Here is a 25,271-nt window from a genome sequence, read left to right as displayed (position 1 = left end):
TAGAAATAGAAACTTTTTTAAAAGTTAAAAAGTGTTGTAATAGGACACAAAATGAACGATTCGCACAAGCTGAAACGTCCAAGGTAAAAAGAGTGTAGTTTCTTTTCGAACTCCAATATTTATAGACTTTCAAAAGTGACTATGGATTGGAGGATGAAATTGCTACTTCTCCAGCCACACTGGTCAAACTAACAATTCATCAAATTTTTCTTTTTCCAGAAAGGAATGCAAAACAATCATTATTTACATGAAAAGTGTGTGAGAAACTCTATTACAAAAATATAAACATCAGAAGGCTTAGAAGAACTTAGAAGAACAGGGTGACAAATAAGCACTATGGTCTACACACCTGCTTTCCTGAGCTGGCTTTCAAATTCACCTTTTTGTTCCTGCTTGCTTTCAGCACCACATTCTTCCACACCCTGACTTCTTCTCCAAAACTTAAAAAAGTAGTTCTGAACCTCCCCTATTTCAGTCACACAACTCAGTAGTGTAGCCCATGTCTTTCTTTCCATGCACATGCAAACCTTCTCTGTGGATTCCATATTTACTTCAGGCTTCCCAGTTTTATTTCATGTTGGTTTAGTGTAACAAAGGGTGACATGCTGCCAGCCCTGGAGACTGCAGCATGCTGTTCATGCACAAGAATGCAGTTCAAATGAATGGTTCTTCATTCACATCTCCCAGTGTTAATGGCAGGGGCCACTTAGCTCTCAGGAGCTGAAAGGCAGTCTGGTTTCCATTTTTTATTCATTTCATGGGGTTTGGGCCAAGACAGATAATGCCATTGCTGTTGGAATTTGCCTTAGACATGGAGCAACCTACTGGTTGCTGACTGAAGTTAACAAATGTAGTTGGCATAGACAAACAGGCTTTGCTGATACATTTTACACATTACCCTAATTAAATTAGCAGCCTAAAAGGCTAAATGCTCTAATCTCCAATTAACACTCTACGTAAGAAGACCAAGTGTCCTATTTAAAACTAATAAGCAAATCTGCATACAGGCTATGGAGGGGTTTAAAAGAAACTTCACAGGCACTTCAGGAGTCACATGTTTGTCAGATTCAGAATGTGGGACCATTCTCTTTATCTGATCCGTTTGTAATGTTGTACCAGCACTGGAAATATGTTTCTCTTTTACTGAAAATAAACCTAGAATAACATAAGACCTGGGACCTGATCATTTGAAGCACAGTGAGACAGTGTAGAACTGACAGCTTCAAAATGGCCTCAGTGAGTGGCTTTCAAATCTCACATCCAGTATCCAACCACAGTCCTTCAGATTATTGTAAGGGGCAAAATTTGCCCTCAGTGAAGTGGACACTGGCCCTTGCTGTCCTCCTCAGTTGTAGGGCATAGCACCCATGAGAAGAAATAAAATGACAAAAATCCAATATATATTTAATATCATGCTATGAATCATGCTATGAATACATTTTCTTTCACAGATGGAAAAAATTGTATTATAAAATACAAAATTGCTTTATTAATATCTCAACTAATTTGGACTTGATTGTACACAACTGTATTTTGTAGCAGATACTTGGCTCATTTATTTAACTGAAGCCAGAGGAATACAAAAATTAATCCAAATTATGTCAAGATTTAATAATTTAAAGATTCATATGGCTTTAATTAATTAATATTTAAGATTAATATGACTGTAAGACACAGAGATTTTTCTGGGAAACTCTTCACCTGTTCATAAGAAGTCAGCTGAAATACTCTTGGAAAATATTAAAAAAAAATCAAATGGGTAAAAAGAGTGAAGTTTAGCAATTTCAGCAATGACACATCATTTCAGTTTTGCCCACTCCTCCCCAGGGCAGCTTCACATATAAATAGTTTGGAAAATGAAAAGAGTCATCTGCATTTCTTTAGCTGGGTGAGCACTGGCAACTACTTTAAATTTTCCTTCATTACAACTAAATTAAAACAGTGAGTCTCAATGCTGTAAGAGCCACTTGAGTGAATTGTTTAGTTGGCTGGGGTCCTTCTGTACTTGCTTTTACTTCTAACTAACAGTTTTTTCAAGAGCAGTTCTCTTGAGCCCAGAATTTCCCATGTATTAAAAACCAGCCTTTTTCATTACAGTGGGAGCGGAGTTATGCATCTAAACTCAGATTTCAATAGGAAGCAGAGGCACTGCTGAAAGCTTCCCATTCTCCTGAGGAAAACTTGAGCTCACCATGCCAGCTTTCCCCACTGGCTTCACTCAGCTCCACTCTTTTTCCTACATATCCTCTTCAGAGCTCAGCTTGCCCCTCCCTGCGGGCAGCTCTGGGTGTTGAACACATGCAGCCCATCACCACTGACTCCTACAGGCTTGGAAAGGCCAGGTCCTGATGGCACCCACACACACAGGTCAGCCTGAGAGGGGCTGAGCCAAAGCCTCTGACAGATTTAGCATCTTCAGGCATGAGGAAAACAATGCACAAATTCCTGCTGCTGCCTGAATTCAGTGCCACGTGAAAGCTGTATGTGCAAACTTAATTGAAAAAAAAAAACCCAAACAAACATGAATATCAGGTCCCTATAAAAAAACAGCCAATCCTTTCCTCAGGGAATTTTAATCTTATTTATACCTAATCAAGAAGGACAGTATTAAGTACAATAAGGGGATTAGGTGTTTATCTCCTCCTACTTGGCATCAGTCTAAATGTCCATTTCCAGACAACTTCTCAAGCCCCACCTGGGTGTCTGTCCATCACCTCTCCTGCACAATCACTCATGTCTCTGGGCTGGTCAGGGCATGGAAATCTGGGGAGGCAGCAAACCAGCAACCCAGCAGATGGCAAAGAGCCAAAAGAGGAAGACCATGAGCATATCAGAAAACAGGCTTTTCTTATTCTATGCTATGAAATTATTCAGTGTAGGAAGAAATGCTAGAGGACAGTCTGGTGAACTTGTCTTTTTTTTTTTTTTTATACTGGGGGTTTCAATTAAAAAAAATACAGGCAAGAACACTCCTCTCCTGAAAATATCATGATTTGAGACTTATTAGGCTGTTAGGAGTTGAAATAAGTTTTCTGATTTCCCACACCCTGTAAGCAATATCTGCAGTTAAAATCCTTTTGCTATACAGCACAAGGACACACAAGAGCTATTGCTAAGAACAGCAGCATTCACCTGAAGTAAAAACATTGATGGACAAAAGCAAAATTCTGAAGGCTTACTACCACAAAGGGCTCCAGCTGGATCCTTGTCAAGCATTCAAAAAGATCATGTCATGAAATGTGTCACAATAACCAGGGTCCCTGCTACTACATGACACAAAAGAGCAAAGAAAGGAAATTGAAATGGTTCAAAATAATTTGGTTCAGTGTACACAGCAACAAACTTTTCCAGGCAGTGCAGTAACCAGGACCCAAGGAAGAACAACTCCCCTGTTTTTAAATACTGGCTCCACAATGGAAAGGGAAAATCACTACTCCACCTATTCTCAGACTTTCAAGGGACATGCAAGGAGGCAATCAAGCAAATTGAATAGATCTTACTTCCTTTCACACCCATATGAATCAAACTTTGATAATGCCAAGGGAGGGAAATTCAGCGGGCCAAAAGCTTCTCCCTCTCTCACTTTAGCAGACAGCCAGCAAGGGCAGATCCTACACTGGCAGAAGAATTTGCTAAGGGTGGCATTGCCCACCTCTGCCAAAGCCCCACTCACAGAGGCACTGTCTTCTTTTGCAAGCAGTGTAAAATGGCTCCAGCAGGGGCTCTGGTTTGCTTTTGAAAGGAGTATGGGAGCTCAGTCTCTATGCTGCTAGAAATTACATCCACAACTTTCTTTCTCAAGCTACTATGCTCACTAGACTCATAATGAAATACTAAATTATTCATGTTCTCCATTAAAGAGCTCTTCTCTTATTTAGCAACAAATAAAAACAAAATTAAGGCTCTCTCACTTGCTCCCCTAGGTTTTACTTAAAAACAAGTAAATAAAAGAACAAAAATTTTTATTTTGACCCTGAAAAAGATAGGTCAGCCTGCAACATTTTCTCACATTGCTTCTCATTTTACCATTTCAATCTCTTCTGCAGCAAAGCATAAACCAATTTTGAAATTAAAAATAAAACTGATATTTTAGACTGAGTCCCAGTGGGACTTTGTGTTTGGCTAGGTATGGAATATAAGGCAATTAAGAATTCTAAGATCTGGGTTACTGTCCTATTTCAGCATTGCATTACAGAATGCTGACAGCCCTCTGTCAGGTTAGCACTGGTGCGGATCACAGATTTACACAGACAGAGGGACAACGAGCAGAACCCACACTGCATGCAAAGGGGGAATTCTGGACAAAGAACCCAAATCAGTGCCTCCTTTACTGACAGCTCCACAGTTTTAATCCAAATCAGATTGTGCATACATGGATCACTGCATTGATGTTATAAACCCCAGAACAATACAGGAATCAGAAACAGCAAAGCACAATGCCCTAGATATTATCCAAGTGAGTATTACAGTAGAAATCCCTGTATGCAGTGGAGATTTACCCTGATTCATAGCTTACACTGGTGACTGGATTCACACCAAGCAAAATAATTTCAAACCATGATAAATTACCCCTTATTTAGATTAGCGATATTAACTGGTCCAATTAAATCAATGGAGCAAGTTCCCAAGAGAGGCAGGAATATTCTGGACAGAAGAATTCTGCATGTTTAAAGAGAACTGTATTAACATAAGATGTTCCTTCTACCTTCTGCTTCCAGGAAGGAATCCAAGTAATCTTTGTTTATTGTGCCACTGAAGCTTGAAAGGGCAAACATTTTGTTTAACAAGACTGTTTTGGACTTCCCCTGTTTCGTGTAACCAGCTATTTGAAACAGAGTCTGTAGTCAAAGCCATTGCCTTACCACCACCACCCCTCATTTATTTCTGCTACAAGACAGCTATACTACAAGCTGCTATCTAGATAGCAGCTATCTGTAACAGGTCAAGATGTGACCTAGGATTGCACTTGATTTCAAGCACTTCAGTGGAACAGTTCCTTTTGTTCAAATGCACTATTTGTCAAAACAAAAAAACTACTGGGAAATAAACCAGTTTCAACTAGATTTTGTTGAAGGAAAAAGAAACCCAAGCCAGAGGGGTTTCAGAAAACATATTTTCAAAGTACTGAAAAGTATAATTTTCTGGTTCAAATTACTTTTCACTTTATGCATTTTAAGATCAAAAAACCTGGAACATTTTTTTTCTGAGGTCCAGAGGGACCTCAGAAAGTAAAGTCTTAATTCCCAACATCTCCTATACTCTATGAATAAGCAGTTTATTCCTCAAGCACTGATTAAATATTCAATTGTTTTAGAGAAACACATTCCTACTATTCACACTTGCTCATTTCTTCATGAGACATACAAGAAGAAATTCTATTCTGTGTTTAAATTGTTAACCAGAGTTTTTCCCTCCCTCCATCCCCCAAAAGCAACTGAAGAAGAACACAAATCAGAAGCAAAGCAAGAGCTTTGAAAAGGCTCTAGTAATTTAGCACCAAACAAGACAAACTCTTCAGAATTTTACTGAGAAAATAAACAGGACTTAATTCTGATTTGTCTAAATGAAGACAAACAGGTCACTGGAAAGCACTGAAGGAATGTTACACAGCTTGAATAAGGACCTTGAGAGGGAGAGGAAGAGAAACTTTCAAAGCTATACTGTGTTCATAGCTATAATGTGTTATATATGCTTATAAACTTTGTTATTAATTGTTCAGTTTCCTTATTGAAGAAAGCTCAATCCAAAATCCACTGAAGCCAATGAAGAGGCTTTCCTTCACTTCAAATTATGCCCAAATTCACCTTTATCTCCCTTTTGCAGGCTATGGCAAAAACAAAAAACAAACAAAACAACTGCTTTAGCTAACATAGTGAGATGCATTTAGCTCAAAAATATAGGACCCAATTTAGCAACACATCCATGACAAAGACAGTTGGAACTGTTATTTTTTCTTCAAATTGTAACAGTACCTGATGAGCAGCAGTCACAGCATAGTCTGAAATGAACATGACATGAAAAATATACCTTTACAAAACACTGATGCTATCTCAGAGGAGGAAAAAAAAAGGATCTTTTATTTTTGTTTTTCCCCACAGTACAGGCAATGTGTTGTTCCTCACACCATGGTCCTGGTGAGGAACCTTGTCCTGCCAGAAGCCAGAGAAAAAATCTCCTCAGAGGTGAGAAGCCGCCCACTTTTACATCAGGAGTTTGAGAGTGTAAGGAATGAACTGTAATTCTAAATAGTACTTCCATGACAAACAATAGCCCTAGTTAAGCACATTCTGTATCATCTGATAAGGTTCTGCTTTTTTAAGAAATAGCTTTAAAAGGCCACATTTTCACAAAGAACAGCCTTTATTTATAGAGAGGAAAAAAAGTAGTAGAGAGTGCTCATACATAAATCTGTAGTTTACATACTGTTCTTTTATATTGTGAATGGAGTCAGTTTATTCTTTATTTCATTACTGTTTTTCTGGTTTGTTTTTTTTTCATTAAAGAAATAGGTATTTGGTAAAACACATAAGCAGTAATTTTAACCAGGTTGGGGATTTGTTTGCTATTCAAGCAGAAGGCTTGTGTTTCAAGCACCTTGCCAAAAGGGAGTGTCAGAACATTCAGTCATCCACGGGACACTAATGCACATTCGGGCTGTTCAGTCATTCTGCTGTCAGCTCAAAAAAGACCCAAGGATTAGGCCAGTGGTCCATTTTTAAATACCCCTGGAGTCTCATTTACTAAGGGGAAATATATATTTCTTAATTCCTATAGCATTATAACCCTGGCTGAACAGAGCAGAACTCTTCCTGTCATTTGGTAATTTTTCTTCAAAAATACATTTTCAATAAAGGCTAGATGCCTCCAGTCTGGTGCAATGGGTGGAAGGACATTGCTACACCCTCTCTGTATCTTTGCAGAAAGAGGAGAAAGGGAAACAGCTGGCTGCTTTTCACAATAGCTGGATTCAGCCAAAGAAAAAGGCTCCACCTTAACTAACATAGCTGAAAGTCCCATGACCTGATTCAACTAAGCACAACATTTCAAATGTATGCTGGGCAATAGATCCAGAATTTTTTCTGGAGAAAAAGTAATTTTTGGTATTGGGAATCACACTGTCACTGATGGCATTTGAATAGGATTATATACTTCTGCCATAGTTATGGCATCTGTGTGCACAGAGCTCAAGATAATCCAGAAGACAAACTTCTCTTCTTCAGTTCAAGGATGGAGATATGGAGATCTAATTCTCCTTGATTTTATTTCTCAAATACTGAGAGAATGTACAAACTTATCAAAATCCCTTAGACATGTTATTTTTCCTGGTTTTTTGGTTTGCCTTTTTTTTTTTTTTTTTTGTCCTATTTGTATTCTCAGGCTCAGCAGGGACATTCCTGCCTCACAAAGCAGGCAAGCAAGCATCCTTGGGTGTATCCCAAGAGACAACTTCCATATCTCCTAAGACCTACTTCTACCTGGTGTTGTGCAGGTAGCTTTCTCTCAATATAATTATACAGCCCTGCATTATTAGACTGGACTGCAAATTGGTTGTTGCAGCCCAAGATCAACATACACAAGGAAATTCTGGCCTTGCATACCATCAATCTGAGTTCTTGCTCTTAAGAAAGATGCAAGAATTGCAGTGTTTGCAGTCAAATCAAATCTGACTGAAATGACAGTCTAATGGAGGTTCAGCAATTCTGGGAGACAGGGTATTCTGGTTAAGTCACCTGCATGGGTAATTCAGAGGCTGTCCAGATGCCAAAGGAATTTCTCTCCTAAGGCATAAAGGAAGGGAAAAAGGAGCAAAACCCTTGGAAAACATCTGTTTGTTTCTATCACCTCTTGTCAGTCAGGCCTCTTGCCAAAAGCTCATTAAAAGTAATTAAAGGGAGGAAAAATTGTATGATTACATTTATTATTATGCAGATAAAGAAATTTGGGGGATATATGTTAAAAAAAAAAAAAGAGAGAGAGAGAGAGAAAGAAGTATGAGAAGTATAGATACCTCTGCTTCTTGTAGGGTCCCACGGTTCAAGCATACCATGTCTGGACATGTGATAGGGGAACCACAACCTTCTTGAATTGCCAGCTCCACATACTGTTTTAGACACTAGAAACAAGCAAAGAAAAGAAAAAAAAAAACGTTATAGCTCACATGTTGGTAACAACCAGATGTCAGAGATGCTGTGCAGTTCCCACCTTCACCACCTTAATTGGCTGTCCTGAAGATTCAGCACACAGCAAACATCAATTATTGTAAGTGTGAATGCTACAAGTCATTACATTGGAAAGAATGCAACAAAGAACAATTAATTATGCATGACTTCATCTGCCAAGCATTGCATTTACCTAAGTCAGCAAGTCAGACCTTTCAGCCCTAACAACTCCTATGCTCTGCTAAACTGGGATTGGAGAATTTGGCAGGGGTGAGTATCTTTTATCCTAATTAAACAGGCTTTGTGCCTTCGTTTTTCCTCCTGTGTTCTTAATTCAGACTCTCATCCAGCAGTCACCATTGGAGAACTCCTTTACAACACTGTTCTCAGCTGCACAAAAGAGGAAAGGGGCTTAGCACCTGCTTGGGAGGTTATAATGTGCGCTAGATGATGTGCAGTTATCAGTTTTTCCTCCCCCTCAACCCTGCCCCCACATAGTTCAAATAATATCCATAATTTATTACAATTTATCATCAGCCTCTACTCCATAGACTCCAAAGTCTATTTCCAGTATGGAGACCACTTTATGAATGTATCCCAATTGTTCCATTACAAAAACAGTAGGCTTCCCCTCCAAGCTCAAAGAGCCCTCTACTCTCCTCACACTTTATTTGGTATGCCAGTTTCAAATATATTCAACTTGTCTTTATAACACATATTCTTCAGTAAAATCATGGCACAAAACTCATGCAAGGGACCAAAGAACAGTGCTTGAACTGTTCCTCTAAATTGCCTAGGTAAGTAGGTAAGGTCACTTCTACAGAAAACAAAACAACAAAGTCTCCTCAAAATAATGGCAAAGCATACAATAAATTGCAAGTCACCATTAACAGAAAAACAAAGCATGGACTTCTGACAGATTTTGGTATCAGCTTGCAATGTTTACTGTAAATGAAAATAAACATGTTATGAAAAGTAGAACTAATGTAGTTTTTTCCCCTACAGTTTTATATTTCATGCCCACATTACAAACCTCCTCCCCAGTACTGCTGATTTCTTCATTATTGCCCCATCAATTTTCAAGAAATATGTCAAAGTGAAATAGGGTTTTGAGACCTCTATCTCTCTGCCAACTTTTGGAAGAGGCACTGAGTTCAAAAGCTAATAGGTGAGTGATGGGGAAATCACAGCACTTCCAAGTATGGCAGCCTTAGACTCTTCAAAAAAACCATTGTTTTATTATTTATAGGCATGTAACACTCAAGTCTGCATTAGTCTGGACTATTTCGAGAAGGCCTTGCATATTGCGCTCTGATTAAAGAAATTTCCTCATTTGTATTTTTTATTGGAAAACTGATTCCCTCTAAGCCATCAGGATAATTAGGACCCTTACAAATGGAAATGAGATTTCCTTATTATTCTGTCTGTCTCTCTACTGAAATCTCCAAATCCACATTTTGTTGAATTCTGATGAGCTACAGAGATACTAGCTTAAGCAAGTAGAATAATCTTAACTTACAGGCATTTTAAATTAACTTACTTTTGATTTGTAAATATTTGAAGTGTATTCTCTTAGAAGAACATTGGGATATAACCTAACTGGAAAGCTTTAAATTAAGAACTAATGTATTCAGATCCAGCATGCACCCCTATAAGAAAGCAGCAGAGCAGGTTGTAAGGAATTGATGGTGCAAGTAGTGTGTGGGAGGCAAGGGAGATACTCACAGGTGAAAAGCAAAAAAGAAATCATGTCAGTTACTGAAGGCAGTATTAGCTCCCTAGGGATTATCAGCCCAGATTTAACCAGGAGTTACTCTTTTATTATTCCAACAGCAGTCTCCATGCCCTGTCCCATCTTCTCGCCCACTGCTCCCAAAGGCACCCAGGCACAGTGCTTTTACAAAGTCAGTTTACCCACGGGATCAAAGCACCCCCTGGCACAGCAGCTCCAGCACAGAGCAGTGAGCAGCAAACAGAAGCAGGTATGGAACCACAGTGGTGCCTGGAGTGGGCTCCTGGTGACACTGGAGCTGCCATGGCTGTGCCCACATCCGCCACCATGGGCTGGGCAGTGGCAGCAGGTGACATAGGGGAAGCCCAAAAAAAGCATGCCCAGAGCCCAGGGTGGCTCCCAGTGGTGTCACTGATGCAGATGGAGGCTGTGGGTGACCCTGTCTGGCAGCTCCATATTCATTAAGCACTGAGCATTGCCCACATGCTTCAGCACGTATCACAGGAGAAATGGGGCAGCAAGTACTCACTCCCTACACAGATTTTCTCCCTGGTTTGTACCTGTTCACAGCCTCCTCCACAAATAAAGTAAACAGAAAATTCTGCCCTCAGAGCTCCTTCCCCAAGGCCTGCACAGGCTGCAGTGTGTTAAGTGCACTTCTTAAATCTGTGGGCAGAACCTCCTTACATCTCACTTCATCTCCTCATGGGAGACCTGATTATTTTCTGGATCAAGTCTCAGGGCAGCATTTGGTGAAGGGCAAATGTTTCCTTCCCACCAAAGCATTTAGGTTGCCTTAATTCCTCAGCAAGCATGAGAGAGCAACCTTTTACTTTTGCTAAGATCCTGGCTTCTGTCTCCTCTGCGGTGCCGCCTGATATTTAGTAATTTGTTTTGACAGCATGGAACAGTAGATTTGTATTCTGGGGGCAGCTCAGGTCAGGTGGTTACAGAGGGAGGACAAAGCCTGAGAAGTTACTGCAAGCCCAGCAGCAGCCCAGAGGCTTGTTCTTAATTTAGACTCTCAGGACAGGAGCTCGGAGCACTGACAATTACGCTTTCGTACAAGGATGGGCATGAAGCTCTTAAGGAGCTTCGATCCACAGTATGGATTTTGCAATCATTTTCCATATGCAGTATCTAAGTCATTATGGGTACCAAGCCAGGAGAACAGAGGTTTCTGAGGATTGCTAATGATCTGGATTCTTCTTCTCTTCTAACCCACTGCTTGGTTGTAGGTGAACATAAGTGGCCAACCAACCTTCTGTGGTTCTTTTAGAGGTTGCTGTGTTTCAGCTTGGGGAGATTATGTAATTGGGCTATGCAGTGCCATAGATCTTCAAGCATTTCCCAGAAAATCTCTCTGTTAAATCATTTTTATAGATATGAAATCTTTGGTCTTGACTTTCTGTGCTTGGAGAAGGTGCTTTGGGTGCAATACAAGAAGGGCTAAAGTTGCCAGGAAACTTGAAGGAAACATTTAATATTTATTGCTGAAGGATGAGGCTTTTTACCAAAGGATGTACATAAATGAAGATGTGAATTTCTTGTTCCCTCTTTGCACCAAAGAAGAAACATTGGAAAATCACTAAAACTTTAAAATATGCCTTCATCTTGCAGAGAAACTCTTCTCAGAGGGGTTTCACCATTATTTACAGCTCAGCTACTAATTCAGCTGCTTACTTGAGAAGTGGCAACTAAGAGTATCTGAAAAGATGCAAGCCAAAAACGTGATGAAAAGATGTTTTCATGTCTGTATAATGAATCACAACTGACCTTCTCAGCAGTGTGTCCTCCCACACTTTAGAGAATACATTATTACAGACATAAAATGGCAAGATTTTTTGGGCATTTTGTCTACAAAAATCAGCAGTGTCTCAGGAAAACTGCATACACTACATATGCTACTTAATTGCTCTTCAAAGTGAAGGGAAAATCAAGATGCTCAGCCTTCTGTGATACAAAGAATTTCCTGAAAGGGTCTTAATCTTGACATCTTAGAAATCATGAGATCTCAACACCCTGGGCTACAATCTCCCAGCAATTTCCTGCAGTACAGTGACTTTTGAGTACAGAGAGCAGTCAGTGGCTGGGGTGGCCTCAACACAGGATCTGTGCCTTATGGTGACATTAATGCCATCCTCTTACTTTCCATGGCCAGAGCCAGCAAAGTTTCCATGAATTTCACATAGCCAAGGCAGGATGGTTGAGACAACAAACTAAAAATTGGCCAAGGTCCCGCTGAACAGGTTAGAATCCCGCTGACCACTGAACACACACTGGAGGTTTGATTCCATTATGTTCACTTCTCAAATAAAAAGCAGACACCAACACAAGTAGTTTTAATTCCCATACCTGCAAGTGTGCTCGAATCAGTTAACTCAGATTTTGCCCCACTGAGCAACTATATCATGTACATATCTGTGCTCTGGGAAACATAATAAAATCCTGAGGCATTCAAGCAAGAGAGATCAATTCAAATGTGATAATATCATTCCACTAGTAAAACTCAGTACACCTAACAGAATGTTTTGTTGCTGATCTAGCTATGTGAAGCATGTTTTGCTCACAAGGATTACTGACAACTTCAGTCAAAAGAGGACTACAACTATTTTTTTTCTCTGCCTGAGATTCATAACATGTAATGACCTTTTTTTTCAATAATTTGCTGTCTAAGCATTTTGGGGCAAGATTTTTTCCTCTTATGCTGGTTTTGTCTTTCAGGCCATCGCCTTCCTCAGTTTAATAAAATTACATCAATATCCAGTTACCTATGTCACAAAATGCTACTCATGAGGTTTTTTTGGTGGAGTTTTTTTTTTTTTTTTTTTTTTGGTTTTTTGTTTTGGGGTTTTTTGTACCTTGCAAAACTTGTAGGAAATATTATTATTTAGGCAAATTCTTACAATTTCCCCAAGTAAATATTCCTCTCCTGGAGCTAAGGGGCTGTTGAAAGAGTACATTGAAATGCAATGGAGTCATCTTTAATAATACACTGAAAAGCCTAATCAAGGAATGCACGAACTAGTAATGTAAAAGATTCCTTCTTCAATAATAAACAGAAGTGCTTTCTGTGGTCAGCTTTGAGCCTAAGAATGAAAATTCTATTCAGGCTATTAATGGATTTTTTATTTCAACACTTCTGCATGCTGCTCTAACTTCAACTTTTTTTTCCCCCAAAAGTATATTGCACAGAGGCTATTTTTAAACTACTTACCAAGAAAAAGACGTCTGTTTGGTTATGTATTTACTCTGCAAAGGGATCATAATAGTTCTGCATTTTAACATAAAAATGAGTTCAAAGTGTAATTTTAGCGTTAGATTGCTAGGTAATGATGTGACAAAGGCACTATATCCCTTTCACTGTGAAATCTGAAGTTTCTATTCAAATCCACTTTCAGATAATTTATGTATCAAAGACAAAAGATCATTCCTACATACTGCTTTTCAAGTACCTGGACATGTTTCATCACCTTGCCCCTCTCCGACCTGCCTCAGATCCCAAAATACAGCCTCATCAGTTTGGATACAAAAGCATAAAAGAAACCCCTTGTGTAATATGACAAAACTGAACAGGTATCTTCATTAAGAAACATGGAGGGAGGGCTAGAAACAAAAAAGAAACAGAAAACACTGGCTTATTTTCCTGTCAAATGCCACCAATACTGCTGCCAGCCCCTGTGCAGCAGCTGGTACAGGACAAGTAAGGGTATTTGTCTTTAATTCAATTATGCAAAGGTAAAGAACAGATCTACAGTATTTCCCAGACAGTACGAGGCCATGATCTACATTAAATGTGAAAATTCAAAAAATGATTGAAGGCATATTGCCAAAACAAGGTCTTTCCTCCTAACATTTAACTTGAAGACAATTTCCATTCCAAAAAAGAAGAAGAAAAACTCAGGTCTCCCTCTTAAAATCCACAGGAATTATTTACAATGTTAAATCTGTCTTCCAAAGATCTTCTCAAAACTCTGTTTGGGGTTCAGGTTTTGTTTAGCCTAGGCTTTTTTACAAACTCCAAGTTTGAGGGCAGAGGGCAGAAACACTGTACATGGAGAGAATACTTCACTTCTCAGTTGACATTCCAGAGTGCCTCATGATTCAGAACAGATGAACAGATAGGCATTCAGTTTTTATTTTAGTTCTGGGCCATGGTTATGTACTTTTTATTCAGTGTGACATAACATTCATTTTTTTCTTATACTTTAGAAATGTTACCTGTTCTTTAGCGCGTACACAATCTACTGTTACGAATTTTGGTGAGACAGTTCACGTCAGAACTCTAAATTTAGCCACCTTGATCTACCCAGCATCTAATCAAACATGTACTAAGATAAATGTACTCCCCTAGACAGTACTCATAGTGTTTATGGCAGACCTATATAATGTTTAATAATATGTTCATCATTGCTGTGACATCTGCACTTCCACATGTTCCATCACCAAAATGGATCAGTCACTTTCAATGTGTGGTACTCAAACTCCTCAAGTATCTCTAAGAAGGTCTTAAAACTAGATGAAACAAGTCTATTGGCAATTAGCTTGGAGGCATTTGCACTTCACTTGGAAAAAAAAAGTGAGGCTCTTCCAATTAAAGTTTTTAGACAAAAATAGAAATCTCTTCATTTGCTACAGATAAACTTATGATAGGCACAGTTTAAAGCAAGGAACAAAATTCCAATGAAATATTGTCCAATCTCTATTTTAACTGCTAAGGACCAGATACAGTGATAAATGAACAGACAGAAGATCAAATGTAAAGAAGATCAGGCCACATAAGAGCCTTATCAATAAAGATGCTTGAAAGCAAGTGAAAAAATGCCCCTGTAGCTTCAAAGAACATATAGTCAGTTCATGGCTCAGAAGGAGGAAGGAATAACATCACTAACAAGAATTTAATTTTGCCATGACCAAATGAAAACACCAAGCAAACAAGACAGTGGACCAGAACATAATTGCCTCCTCTTGGTCCACAAGCCTATTTTTTATGGGATCCTTCAAATGTACCTGAGAAATACACTGTCATTAGCTTTGTCTCAAAATATCTACCAGTGATGCTGAATTCTGCTCAGAAACACAGTATGAAACCATGAGGCCCAAGACATCCTAGCAGCCTTTCATAAAAAGCAGGAAAGGTTCCTGGTAATTGCTGCCATGAAGAGGTACCACCAAACAGAGAAGGACCAGAGGAACTCATACTTCACAAAATTGAACCAGCTGCAAATATAATTTCTCTTGCCAAAAATCCGTGTCAGGCCAAACCTGGCCTTACAACAGCTACAAAACAGACACAAGCATGAGGCTTATGTCACAGTCTGGCTCAGTTACTGTGGCACTGCAAGGCACTGACCACCTACTTCATATAGATGTCTTCATTGGTTAAATGGAGATAACACCAACTGCATCGATGCAATGCTGTCATTAAAACATTAGTTCCCTCTTCCTCCCATCCTCCCTTGGCCACCATCCAGAGGATGCCACCTCTACTGACTTCAGAAACATGCAGTCCCTCTTCCTGAATTGTAGTATCCCTCAAAAGTCAATGGGTACATCTACACTCTTTTGATAACCCAACTCTGCCTTTGGTGTTACTCTACACAGAAATACATGCAAGAAGTTCTTAAACAATCAAAATTACTACAGAAGTGCTCTGTGTTCAGTGCCAAATTACCAGGTGTAGGAATTCTCTTTTTTAAAACTTGAAAAAAAATTATTCTGAAACATTTCAAATGTCGAGCAGGGAAAAAAAGAATCTCAAATGTCAACACTTCCAAATGGAAAACAACCTGAGATGAGCTTTATATAAAGTAAGTGGGGCATTGCAGCACAAGGTATATTTAGGAAGAGGAGAAGGTCATGAGTGTTCTGGTGCAGTTGTGAGAAGGTGTCTCATAGGATGGGGAGAAAAAAGAGAACAAACCCATTCTTGAAAATGAGGACAAACAAACAGAAGTGACACTAAAACCCAGTGTTGGCTAGATGATGGCAAATCCAAATATTCCCTGACTCATAAGTTTTACTAAGTATTATATCAGTGGGTTATTGATACACAGTTGTTTCACTGAGCAGGTATCCCATCCTTTTTTGCGTCCTCCTTGTCCTTGATCTGCTTGATCTCCTCTGCTCTCTGACTCTTCTGCTCATGTTTTTTGTAAAGACCCCTCATATTAGTTTTTCCATTTTCCCAGTGCCCCCCTCCACAAACAATCTGAAACTTCACGGCACTAAGGGCCAAATGTCACTGTTCAGCCACCCAAAGGAGGCAGGACAATGCACAGCTGCTCCTGAAAACATTAAGGAAAGCAGAGGAGCCTTAGAGTCTGCTGTTGATGAAGTACCAACAGAGAGACTCCTATTTCTCTAACAGTTTCTTCTCCTCCTCTAGTAGAAGCAGCCATCAGCAGCCTCTTTCTGAGGCTGAAGCCCCGCCAGGGCCCAGGCAGTTGACTGTCCATGGCACCACACCACCCATGGCAGCAAAGGAGCCTTCTGAGCCCATGCCTAGCCCTAGCCTTGCTGTCATACACCACTGCAGCAGAAAATCTTGCTCTCCAACTGCCTTTGGAACACTGCCTACTTGTAGAAGCACAAGAAAGCACAGAAGCTACCTGGGCTTGCATGCTGACTCCTGCTTCTTCTAAGGTTGCATTGAAGTTTAATCTCATTTGGACTGCATTGTGTGCCCCAAACTAACAAACAGGTAGATCATCATGGTATTTGTTTTGCGCATTTTGTAACCCAGTTGCCTCACACACTTCTCAGAAGTACAAGACTCAACAAAGAATTTGCTTGGGAAAAAGAAAGGGTGAATCATGCTAGTTCTGCATAAACCTGTGCCAACAACACAGAATAACATACATGAAAGCATTTTCTGTTTTCAGTTTGTTACACATTGTCTTCGACATCTCACACCCTGTGCCAGTAAATAACGCAAGACAGATGGACATAAGCTGCTGCTTGACATAAATAGCAGCAAGCCCATTTATTGCTCACCTGGCTCTCACTGAGGCCCTGAAATGCTTAAGAGGTAGCAAAGAAAAGAGGAAAGACAAAACCAGAAAGAATTGGTGTGCAGGGTAAAGCCAACTCTGGTAATTTTTACTGACCCCTAAGACCATGTTTCTGCAACAGCAGTGCACTGGTTCCTCCTGTCACCACTGTCACCAGGGCAATCTTACCCCACCTGCTAAAACCTCACCTCCACAACTGCTTACAGGCTACAGACTCACGTGGAGTCTTTCATAGGGCCCTTGGTATTTCCAGTGTTACTGCCAGTCCTGCACTCCTCTCTAGCACGTCCAAAGGTTAGAGTGTGCTGTGCCAGACACCAGGGCAGTTCTAGCCCAGGGAATGCAAGGTGCACATGATCACACCACTCTCTGTCTCTCCCTGCTGCCTTCCCAGTTTCAGCCATGTTTTGAAAAGGCAGGAGTCTCCTAGATGCACACTTTCCAGACTGTCGAATGAGCACCAAAGCCCAGGCAACACCCAGTGCACTGTGCAAAGGCAGGGTGGGGAGGGTGGCCCATCCATTCCTGGCACTGCCTCACCAGAGCACTCCGGAGCCTTACCTGAGTGAGGCACTGTGAGAGCTCTCTGGGCAAGGAAGGAAGGAAAAGGGCAAACATTCAGGGACTTTTATCAGAAGTAAGTATAATATTCAAAGGATTATTCTGTAAGTGGATCAATCAAGAAGTAATTAGTTAGTTTACTTTGGAACCAGATGCACTAAAGTGCAATAAAATACTGTATTTTTTAACACTGTAATGGTGTGGACAGACACAGTGTATAATTATTTCACATACATATGTGAGCACCATGACCACCATGGGGGCAAAAACCTGAGCAGCTGCACATCCAAGGAAGAGAAAATTGCAACATAAGGTAAATGTAAGGGCCTGCTGATAAGAAGGACATCCCCACCAAATATACAAGGATGAGTGGGAAGACAAGGAACAAGATGAGCACTATCAGGAACAGATGAGACCCCCCCTTCCCTTTTGGGAAAGGGATAAGTAAAGGTGACAAAGGGACCATAAAATAGTGGCACTTGATCAGTACAGATGTTGCTGAATATCCATATGTAAAAGTGCGCACTACAGCATGGCACTCTGCAAAGATTTTATAGACACAGGAAATGAACTGAATAATGTAAAGTTCAGTCCTCTAAAACTTTCACAGAGAAAATATATCTCACATCTCTTCCCAACCCTCTTCAGAGATCAGTCTTTCATTAAAAACAAATGTAAATCCGAACACAATGAAACCAAGTCATTACAGCCACTTCCAAATTCTTGGGATGTGTGTGTGCTTTATCTCACACTGCAGTGGAATCTTATGCCAAGTGCAACACATGTTGAAAAACACAAGGCTCGTGCCTCTTCAGACCTGACTGAGCTACCAAGTAAGATGGCAAGTATGTTCTGCAAGCCATCTGCTTTTTCTGCTGAGAAGAGAGAGAGTAAAAATGTTTACAGTTATTTGAAAAACTCCTGCCCTACTAGCAACATTCCACCAAAATGCAAACATACACATGCTAAAGCACAGTTTACTTACTTTGGCTAGAACACAGCTTTTATGGGGTATTTTGTTTACTGCAAGAGTTTCTAAGATGAAAAAAAAATAGCCGTACACAATTCTAAGTTGTCTGAATGCCCTGGTTTTACAGTCTACAAATGGAAAGGAAATATAACCTCACCCCCACAGATTTCTAAACAGTAACAATTTCCAATTATTTCCACAGCCACAAATACTATGAAAAATAATCATCATTGCAGCATCACCATTACAGTTAGGAAGGAAAAAAAACCAAAAAACAGAAGACTTCACATGTAACAGAACAAAAAGTTAACAAAAACAATGGTTTCAACTTATTGGAGCAGAACCTATTATTTCCATGTCAAGCCCTTTTCTATTTTAAGTTTAATACTACTCCTGGATATATAAAATTACCCTTAGTGACAGAAGAATAAGCTATACAAGCTGAGAGCATTGCTAGCTGAAAAACTGCAAAACTGATTGGTGCTCAATCCCAGAGCTCACAGTGGATATTCTTACCCCAAAATCTTTCTTAAGTGTAATGTGAAGATGTCTAGATGTCCTGGCATGGGTGAGGGGAAATTTAGGGCATGGCACAACAGTAGAGCTGCTGCAGGCTGTGCCCCAAGCAATCCCCCATGTAAGTCCCGGCACTCCATGTCAAGCTGCTCCTGACACTGTTTTTTGGAGGCTGCCCAAAAATGCAACTCATATGGCCTCCCAGAAACTGCTCTGGCTTCAAGACAGAGAGCCATATAGCCAGGTTAAAAGTTTCCAGAGCCCTCATTGTTACAGGATGCAAGATCTACATGTCTGGGCATGCATCAGCCCAGACACATCCATCGGGAGGACACTGGGACACAGGCAACAGTCAGACAAACGCTGGACTTGGGAGCACGAACACAATTGAGACATATTATGCCCATTGAAACAAATAGAGCGTGTCTAAAGGCTTCTCCCAGCTGCATTCAGGCTCACCCATGGCTGGCTCTTGGTTCAAAGTCAGCAAAGTTTGCACAGATGCCAAGTAACTGTGACTGCATCTTCCTTGACACTGCCACAGCACTGGAGCACCAAGCTCACAGGAGACTCTTCCTGGTGCTGGGCAGGGAAGGAGTGTATGGATGTGATGGCAGCTGTGGCACTGACAGGGGGCATGCAGGCACAACAACACTCCCAGCCATCCCTGACCTCTCCCTTTGGCCAGTGCCCTGCTGGAGTGCAGAGTCCAGCTCTGCCTGGCACAGTCCTCAGCAGCCCATGCTTCCCTGAGGGTTACTCCACCCAGCTAGCACTGAGGTTCATGTACCATTAATACTAAATCAGACACTCTGAGTTCTTGGCATAGGAGTGGGACCACTGTAAAAGCATCAACTTCTCCCATTTTCTGGGGTTTTTTTATTTAAAGCAGTATTTTCATATCTACCTTTTAGGTTACATGAACTTCAAAGTTTTGTTACAAACTAAAATACAGAAATCTTTGGTGAAAGTCAGTATGGAAAACAAACTTCATTAAGTTCAGGTTGAAATGCATATTAACCAATCTTATCTTTGTTTCTTGAAATACACAGCTAGATTCTCACCCTGTTTAAGCTACCCTGAATTCAGCGTAAGTCAAGATATTCTCACCCTAGCTGGGCTTCACAAATATCCAATTTCTTCATGAATTCGAACAAGCAAGGGTAAAACTTAAACATACTTGCTTGATGTTTATCCACAATTTTTTAAAAATAAAATCAAGTACATTTTTTCTAGAGTTTAAAATAAAACCAAACCAACACCCACCCCAACCCCCCCCCCAAAAATAAAAAAAAACAAGCAAACAAACAAAAAACAAACAACAAAAAGCAGCACACCAACATCCTCTAGTGACTTCTGACCTGTTTTCAGGTGAGGTACTTTAGTTAGCATTAGTGAGGTAATTCAAAGTCACTACCACCAGAGAAACAAGGTCCATTTTTCCTATGCTGACAAAGAGACCAGAAGAGTACTACTGTCTGTAGGGCTTTTATCAGCTCATTCAACTTCTCCCTCTATCACTTCCACCAGCTTTATTTGATCTGAATTTGCAGGCCAAAAAGTCTTTACTGACTACTATAGGCAATGCGTGACCTGAGCAACATCTCTGCAGCACAGAGGCAAAGGTTCAAAAGGCCACTTTTGTTTAAGTTTTCTGATTGTCCTTAAAAGTTACATAGAAGACTTTAAAGGTCCGTGAGAACTCAGAAAAGGATAGCAGGGAAACAAAAGCTCACAGCTATCCTATGATATTTCAAGGTTTTGCTTCAGAAACAAGTAAATACTGAGATTACATGCAAACTGTGTATGTTCTCCAACACTCAAACTGCATCTTATTTCCTTTTATTTATACTTTTTACTAGTGCTTGCGATGGGAACATATACTAGTTACAAATCATCAAAAGTAAAATGACAAGAGAAATCTTGTAAATAAGGCAAGACAGGCTAACACCAAATGCTCTTTAGAAAAGCACCCTGTGTCAGCACAGGTGTAACACATGCTTGTACAAGACAAGCAATCCCATCTCACAGCTCTGTCCATCTTCCATTACCCTGCTTCTGTAATGTAAAGGCACTGACAGATCTTACCGCTGTACAAAAGACGCAGTTGCATTCCTGAAGAGTGGTCATCTTATCCCGGGAATATTCACAGAGACATAGCTTGCACGTGAGGAGAGGCTCCAGAGCTAACTCTCCAGCTTCTGACTCATCAGCTGTCATGGTGTCAGGACAAGCCTTCTCAGCAGAGTCCATTCAGTCATTAATGGTGCAACTCAGCCTGAAAAGAGAAATTGGCAGCTGAAACTTTGTACAAGCCATGCAGTCACTTCCATTGCTTTGAAAATTTACATCTCAGATCCATAAAAGTACCTGCACACCCAAATGTACTACTCAACATCTTGGAGCCAGTCTCAACTTCAGGCCATTCAAAATTTACAAAGAGACCTGAACTGGCTGAGTTCTCTGAGAACATTCACCTTGCTGGCAAAAAGCACCTCAGTCAGGCTGCTTAACATCAAAATAAAAAAAAAGCCAAACAAAAACAAAACACACACAGATGAGGCATTACATATATATATATATATATATATATATATATATGTATATGTATATATCACTCTGCCTTTTCAAATGAGTTTCAGGCTCATACTCCCACCCAAATGGGATCCTTCAGTCTTCACTGCACCCACACAGTTTCAGTGAGTGTCTCCACTCCCACTTTCTATTCCAGTTGGTGACTTGGAAACTCCCCTAGGCAGTGCAAGACAAGAACAGACTCCCACTTTCCAGGCAAGCACTTCAAACATTTAGTCTGTAATGCTGGTGGTGGCTACCATGAACTCCACCTTCTCGTCACTGAGACAATGAACTGCCAAGAGGGATGGTGAAGGAAAGGACTTCAGCTTGCATGTGCTACTTCACACAGGGCTGGAGCTTAAAATCAAATGAGTAAGAGCATTTTATGCACAGCACTCTTCTTTGCATTGCCTTAATGATGCCAAAAAGTAGCTTTTGTGCATCCCATTTCCTGGCATCCAGCTCTTCTATTTATTTCATAGACCTCTGAGGCATTTAACTGATGTTTGTGAACTAAGTGCACTAGCACTTTGACAGAGAGATGCTCACCAAAGCCATGTTTTCACTACACATCACAGCAGTGCTTGGGAATGAAATTTCTCTTCTTTGATGAGCAGCAGATGGAAATGCTATGTCTGCATGTAATGCTTTCTGGCCTAAGCATTTGAAAACACTGCACCATAATCATAAAAAAATCTCAAGACCCTCATTCTTACACAGAAACACTGAAAAAGCAATTAAAGAGAATATCCTTGTGCTTAAGCTGAAACAATACAAAGCCTATTTGCAGATTTTACTCACCTCAGCACAGACAGTGGGGTTCACTACTGTATTTAAGGCACAGAAAAATCTATCCACATCTCTAAGAAACTTGGCCCAGCTTCCACAGACCTCCTTCTGAATACACTTTGCTGATGGCAAGACAACGTTCACACATATTTTACAAGCAGAGACCTGATGGCCAGCTGTGCACAGCTGCTTGCAGCAGCACCAAGAGTGCAGCTCTACTAAATCTGAAGAGCTGCATCACAAATGAAAGCTGCATGAACATGAAACCAATCAAAACCTATTGATGTGCCTGTCAGATCTGACATCTCATGAGGGAAACCAGAGATTTCAGCCCTTTGGTCCTCTTCTGCTGGCCTCCCCTGCAGCCCTGAGCACACTCTGGGCAGGGCTGTCAGGTCACATTTGGCAGCACGTCCCCGCTGCCATTCAGTGGCTGCCAGAGCGGCCAACGCAGCTGCAGACCGTCAATGCATATGTGATATACTGACTTGCAGTGCCTGCTGAATTCCCCCCTAGGGGGAGAATGATGGGGCTCATGGAGTTTGTGGAACCCTTCCCTGCAGCTCTCATAACCTTACTCACAGCTGAGCCCATCCCCAGGCCTGCCCCCAAAGCCTCATGCCCTGTGCTCCCACAATCTGCAGGAAGACACTTTATCCACAATAAATCTGGGTCATAGGATACTGAGCCCTTTTTAATTTTTACACTTGGTAGTTTCCTAGACTATCCTGTCAGAGAAGCCATCAGATTTGTACCTTGGAATGTCTTTCTTGTAAGCACACAGTTTCAAGAGATATGAGCATCATGGCCAAGATTCTGGCAACCAAACTCCTGACCACAAATCCAAAGCAAACTCTCTTTTTATGGCTTGCTATCACTAGCTCATAACATACACTACTCCCACACAATTCTTGTTGCAGTCCTGGGGCCTGCTACCCTGATGCCCCTCACAATTTGCTCCGTACAAGTCCAGAGCTGGAGGTCCAGCATGGCCAGAAGGCTTAGAAGGAAGTCTCCTCTGAGTCAGGAACTGCAACAATCTTCTGTAATTGCTGCAGAAAGGTGGGAGGGAACACTGAGTCACTGGAAATGCTATGGCAGATCAAGAACTACCTGTTATTTAAACCCACGTGCTTATCTCAGTATTTAGGAGAACTGTAACACATTTACTCAGGTTGCTTTTCAACAGCAGCTGCATCTGTACAGGTGAGCTACTCACCCTCACTCTGCAGTGATCTGAGATTTCTACACAGTAAAAGGCAGCAAAGCTAAAAGGACAGATGCACAAAAGAACAGGTAGGGGTATTTCAAGATGTGGGAATGGATATAAAATGGATATAACCATTTCAAAAGTCACTGTTCTTCGTATAACTAAAAGGGTTATGACCCTGCATGCAGGCAGCATTAAGGCAGCTGTAGGAAGATTCAGGTGTGTGATTGAGTTTTAGGGCTAGAGGCTAATTTTAGATGGCCTAAATCCAGCACTCAGTGTGACAGTGAGGAACAGGCTCCTGACACACTGCTCTGTCCTAGTAGCAGCCTAATGCCACAGTGTGATGGCTGTAGGGACTCATTATGATATCCTATTGTCATTGATGATAACCCGTGTCCCTGAAGACTGTAGGTTAAATTCAGTTTTACTCCTTGTCCCTCCACATATTCACCCTTCCCTCACACCAAGATGCCAGAGCACAGCTGAGATTCTCTGTAAAACAGGCAGAGCACCCTGTGGAAAACTCCAGCAGACAACACCAAGCAAGCCTGGCACAACAGAGGATCAACCCCCAGCCAGCCCAGGCTGGCTCAGCTCACTGCAGCCTCATTAACTCCATCAGAGTTCATCAAACAAAGACAACAGGATCAGAGAACGTGGAGACAGCTCTGTGTCCTGCCTGCTCAGCTCTTGAAGGAAACACCATGGCTACCAGGAAGAGCACTCCTCCCTGAGAGGTCCCTGGTCCCTGAGAGGCCAGCTTGTCCACAAGCAGCTCTCTGGGTCAGGCTAGCACAGGAAAAGTCATCCTGTTAGTACTGGACACCTGCCTGTCAAAGGGACAGCAGACCCGTGGCCTGCTGGCCCTGCTCCTTTTCCCAGAGCAACCCAGCCCACACTGGTCCTTCTATCTGCCCATGAGAATTGGGACTTCTGCTACTGCTGCCAAGGGACACTTGTTCAGGGAAGAGCTCAGGGTTACAGAGAAGGATAGCCCCATTCACCAGCAGCTGGGCTCTGAGATCAGGTCTGCAGGGGAGGTTCATTCTCATCATCATCAGATCAGATGGTGATAACAGTATCTTCCCCCAGTTCACAGCCTCTACTCCTCCTGTTCTTCCCCAACACTTCAAAATGCATTGTCCTCTCTCAAGATCTCCAACTATCTCCTCAACTTTATGAGCCCAGCAGAACTGACTCGTCCAGGTTCGGCAGGGAAGCCATGAAGTTCCACCTCAGCTGTTCCGAATTTTTATGGCTTTCACTTTGCTACAATTGTCCCACAGACTGTCATTACTTAATTACACATCCATCAGTCCTCTTTACAGAGGATTAAAATTCCTATTGTAATTACAACTGAGTTGCCAATAGGTTAGATTGAAAATTAAGCTTCTTGGGTGTATGTGTTGTGCACGAGAAGAGGGAGTCACTGAAAAATGAGTCAAGAACAAAAAGTAAAACATCATTCCGTATTTAGTTATATGAACAAAAGTGATCAGAAATTAAAGTAAATTGAAAGTTTCTGAAAAACAATGGACACTCATATAAATACAACATATAGTTAAGCACTAAAATCTTCTCTTTCATGCTTACAAACACAAATGACCTGTTTAGGAAAGCATCCCAAACAAAGCAAGAAATGTGTCACTGAAACTGTAGTGCAGCACCTCAACTCTGCAAAAAAACCTCCACTGAACAGCAGCACAAGCTCCACGAGATGTCGTGGAATACGGACAAAGAC

General features: G+C 41.0%; 1 protein-coding gene across 1 annotated transcript in view; it reads right to left on the bottom strand.

The window, feature by feature from the left end:
- Nucleotides 1–25,271, bottom strand: part of RNF144B (ring finger protein 144B) — a 48,243-nt gene that overhangs the window by 9,622 nt on the left and 13,350 nt on the right. The window contains exons 2-3 of the mRNA XM_054285134.1: nt 21,040–21,229; nt 8,009–8,113 (exon numbers count right to left, since the gene is read on the bottom strand). Coding sequence (XP_054141109.1) covers nt 8,009–8,113; nt 21,040–21,204 — 270 coding nt within the window. The 5' untranslated portion in view covers nt 21,205–21,229. The remainder of the gene's footprint in view (nt 1–8,008; nt 8,114–21,039; nt 21,230–25,271) is intronic.

The sequence above is a fragment of the Melozone crissalis genome, unplaced genomic scaffold, assembly GCF_028551555.1.
Source record: "Melozone crissalis strain CALT ecotype California unplaced genomic scaffold, PUWL_Pcris_2 ptg000042l_1, whole genome shotgun sequence".
NCBI classification, from domain to species: Eukaryota; Metazoa; Chordata; class Aves; order Passeriformes; family Passerellidae; genus Melozone; species Melozone crissalis.
Note: the sequence above shows the minus strand (reverse complement) of the source record. Positions and strands in the feature narration are given on the sequence as shown.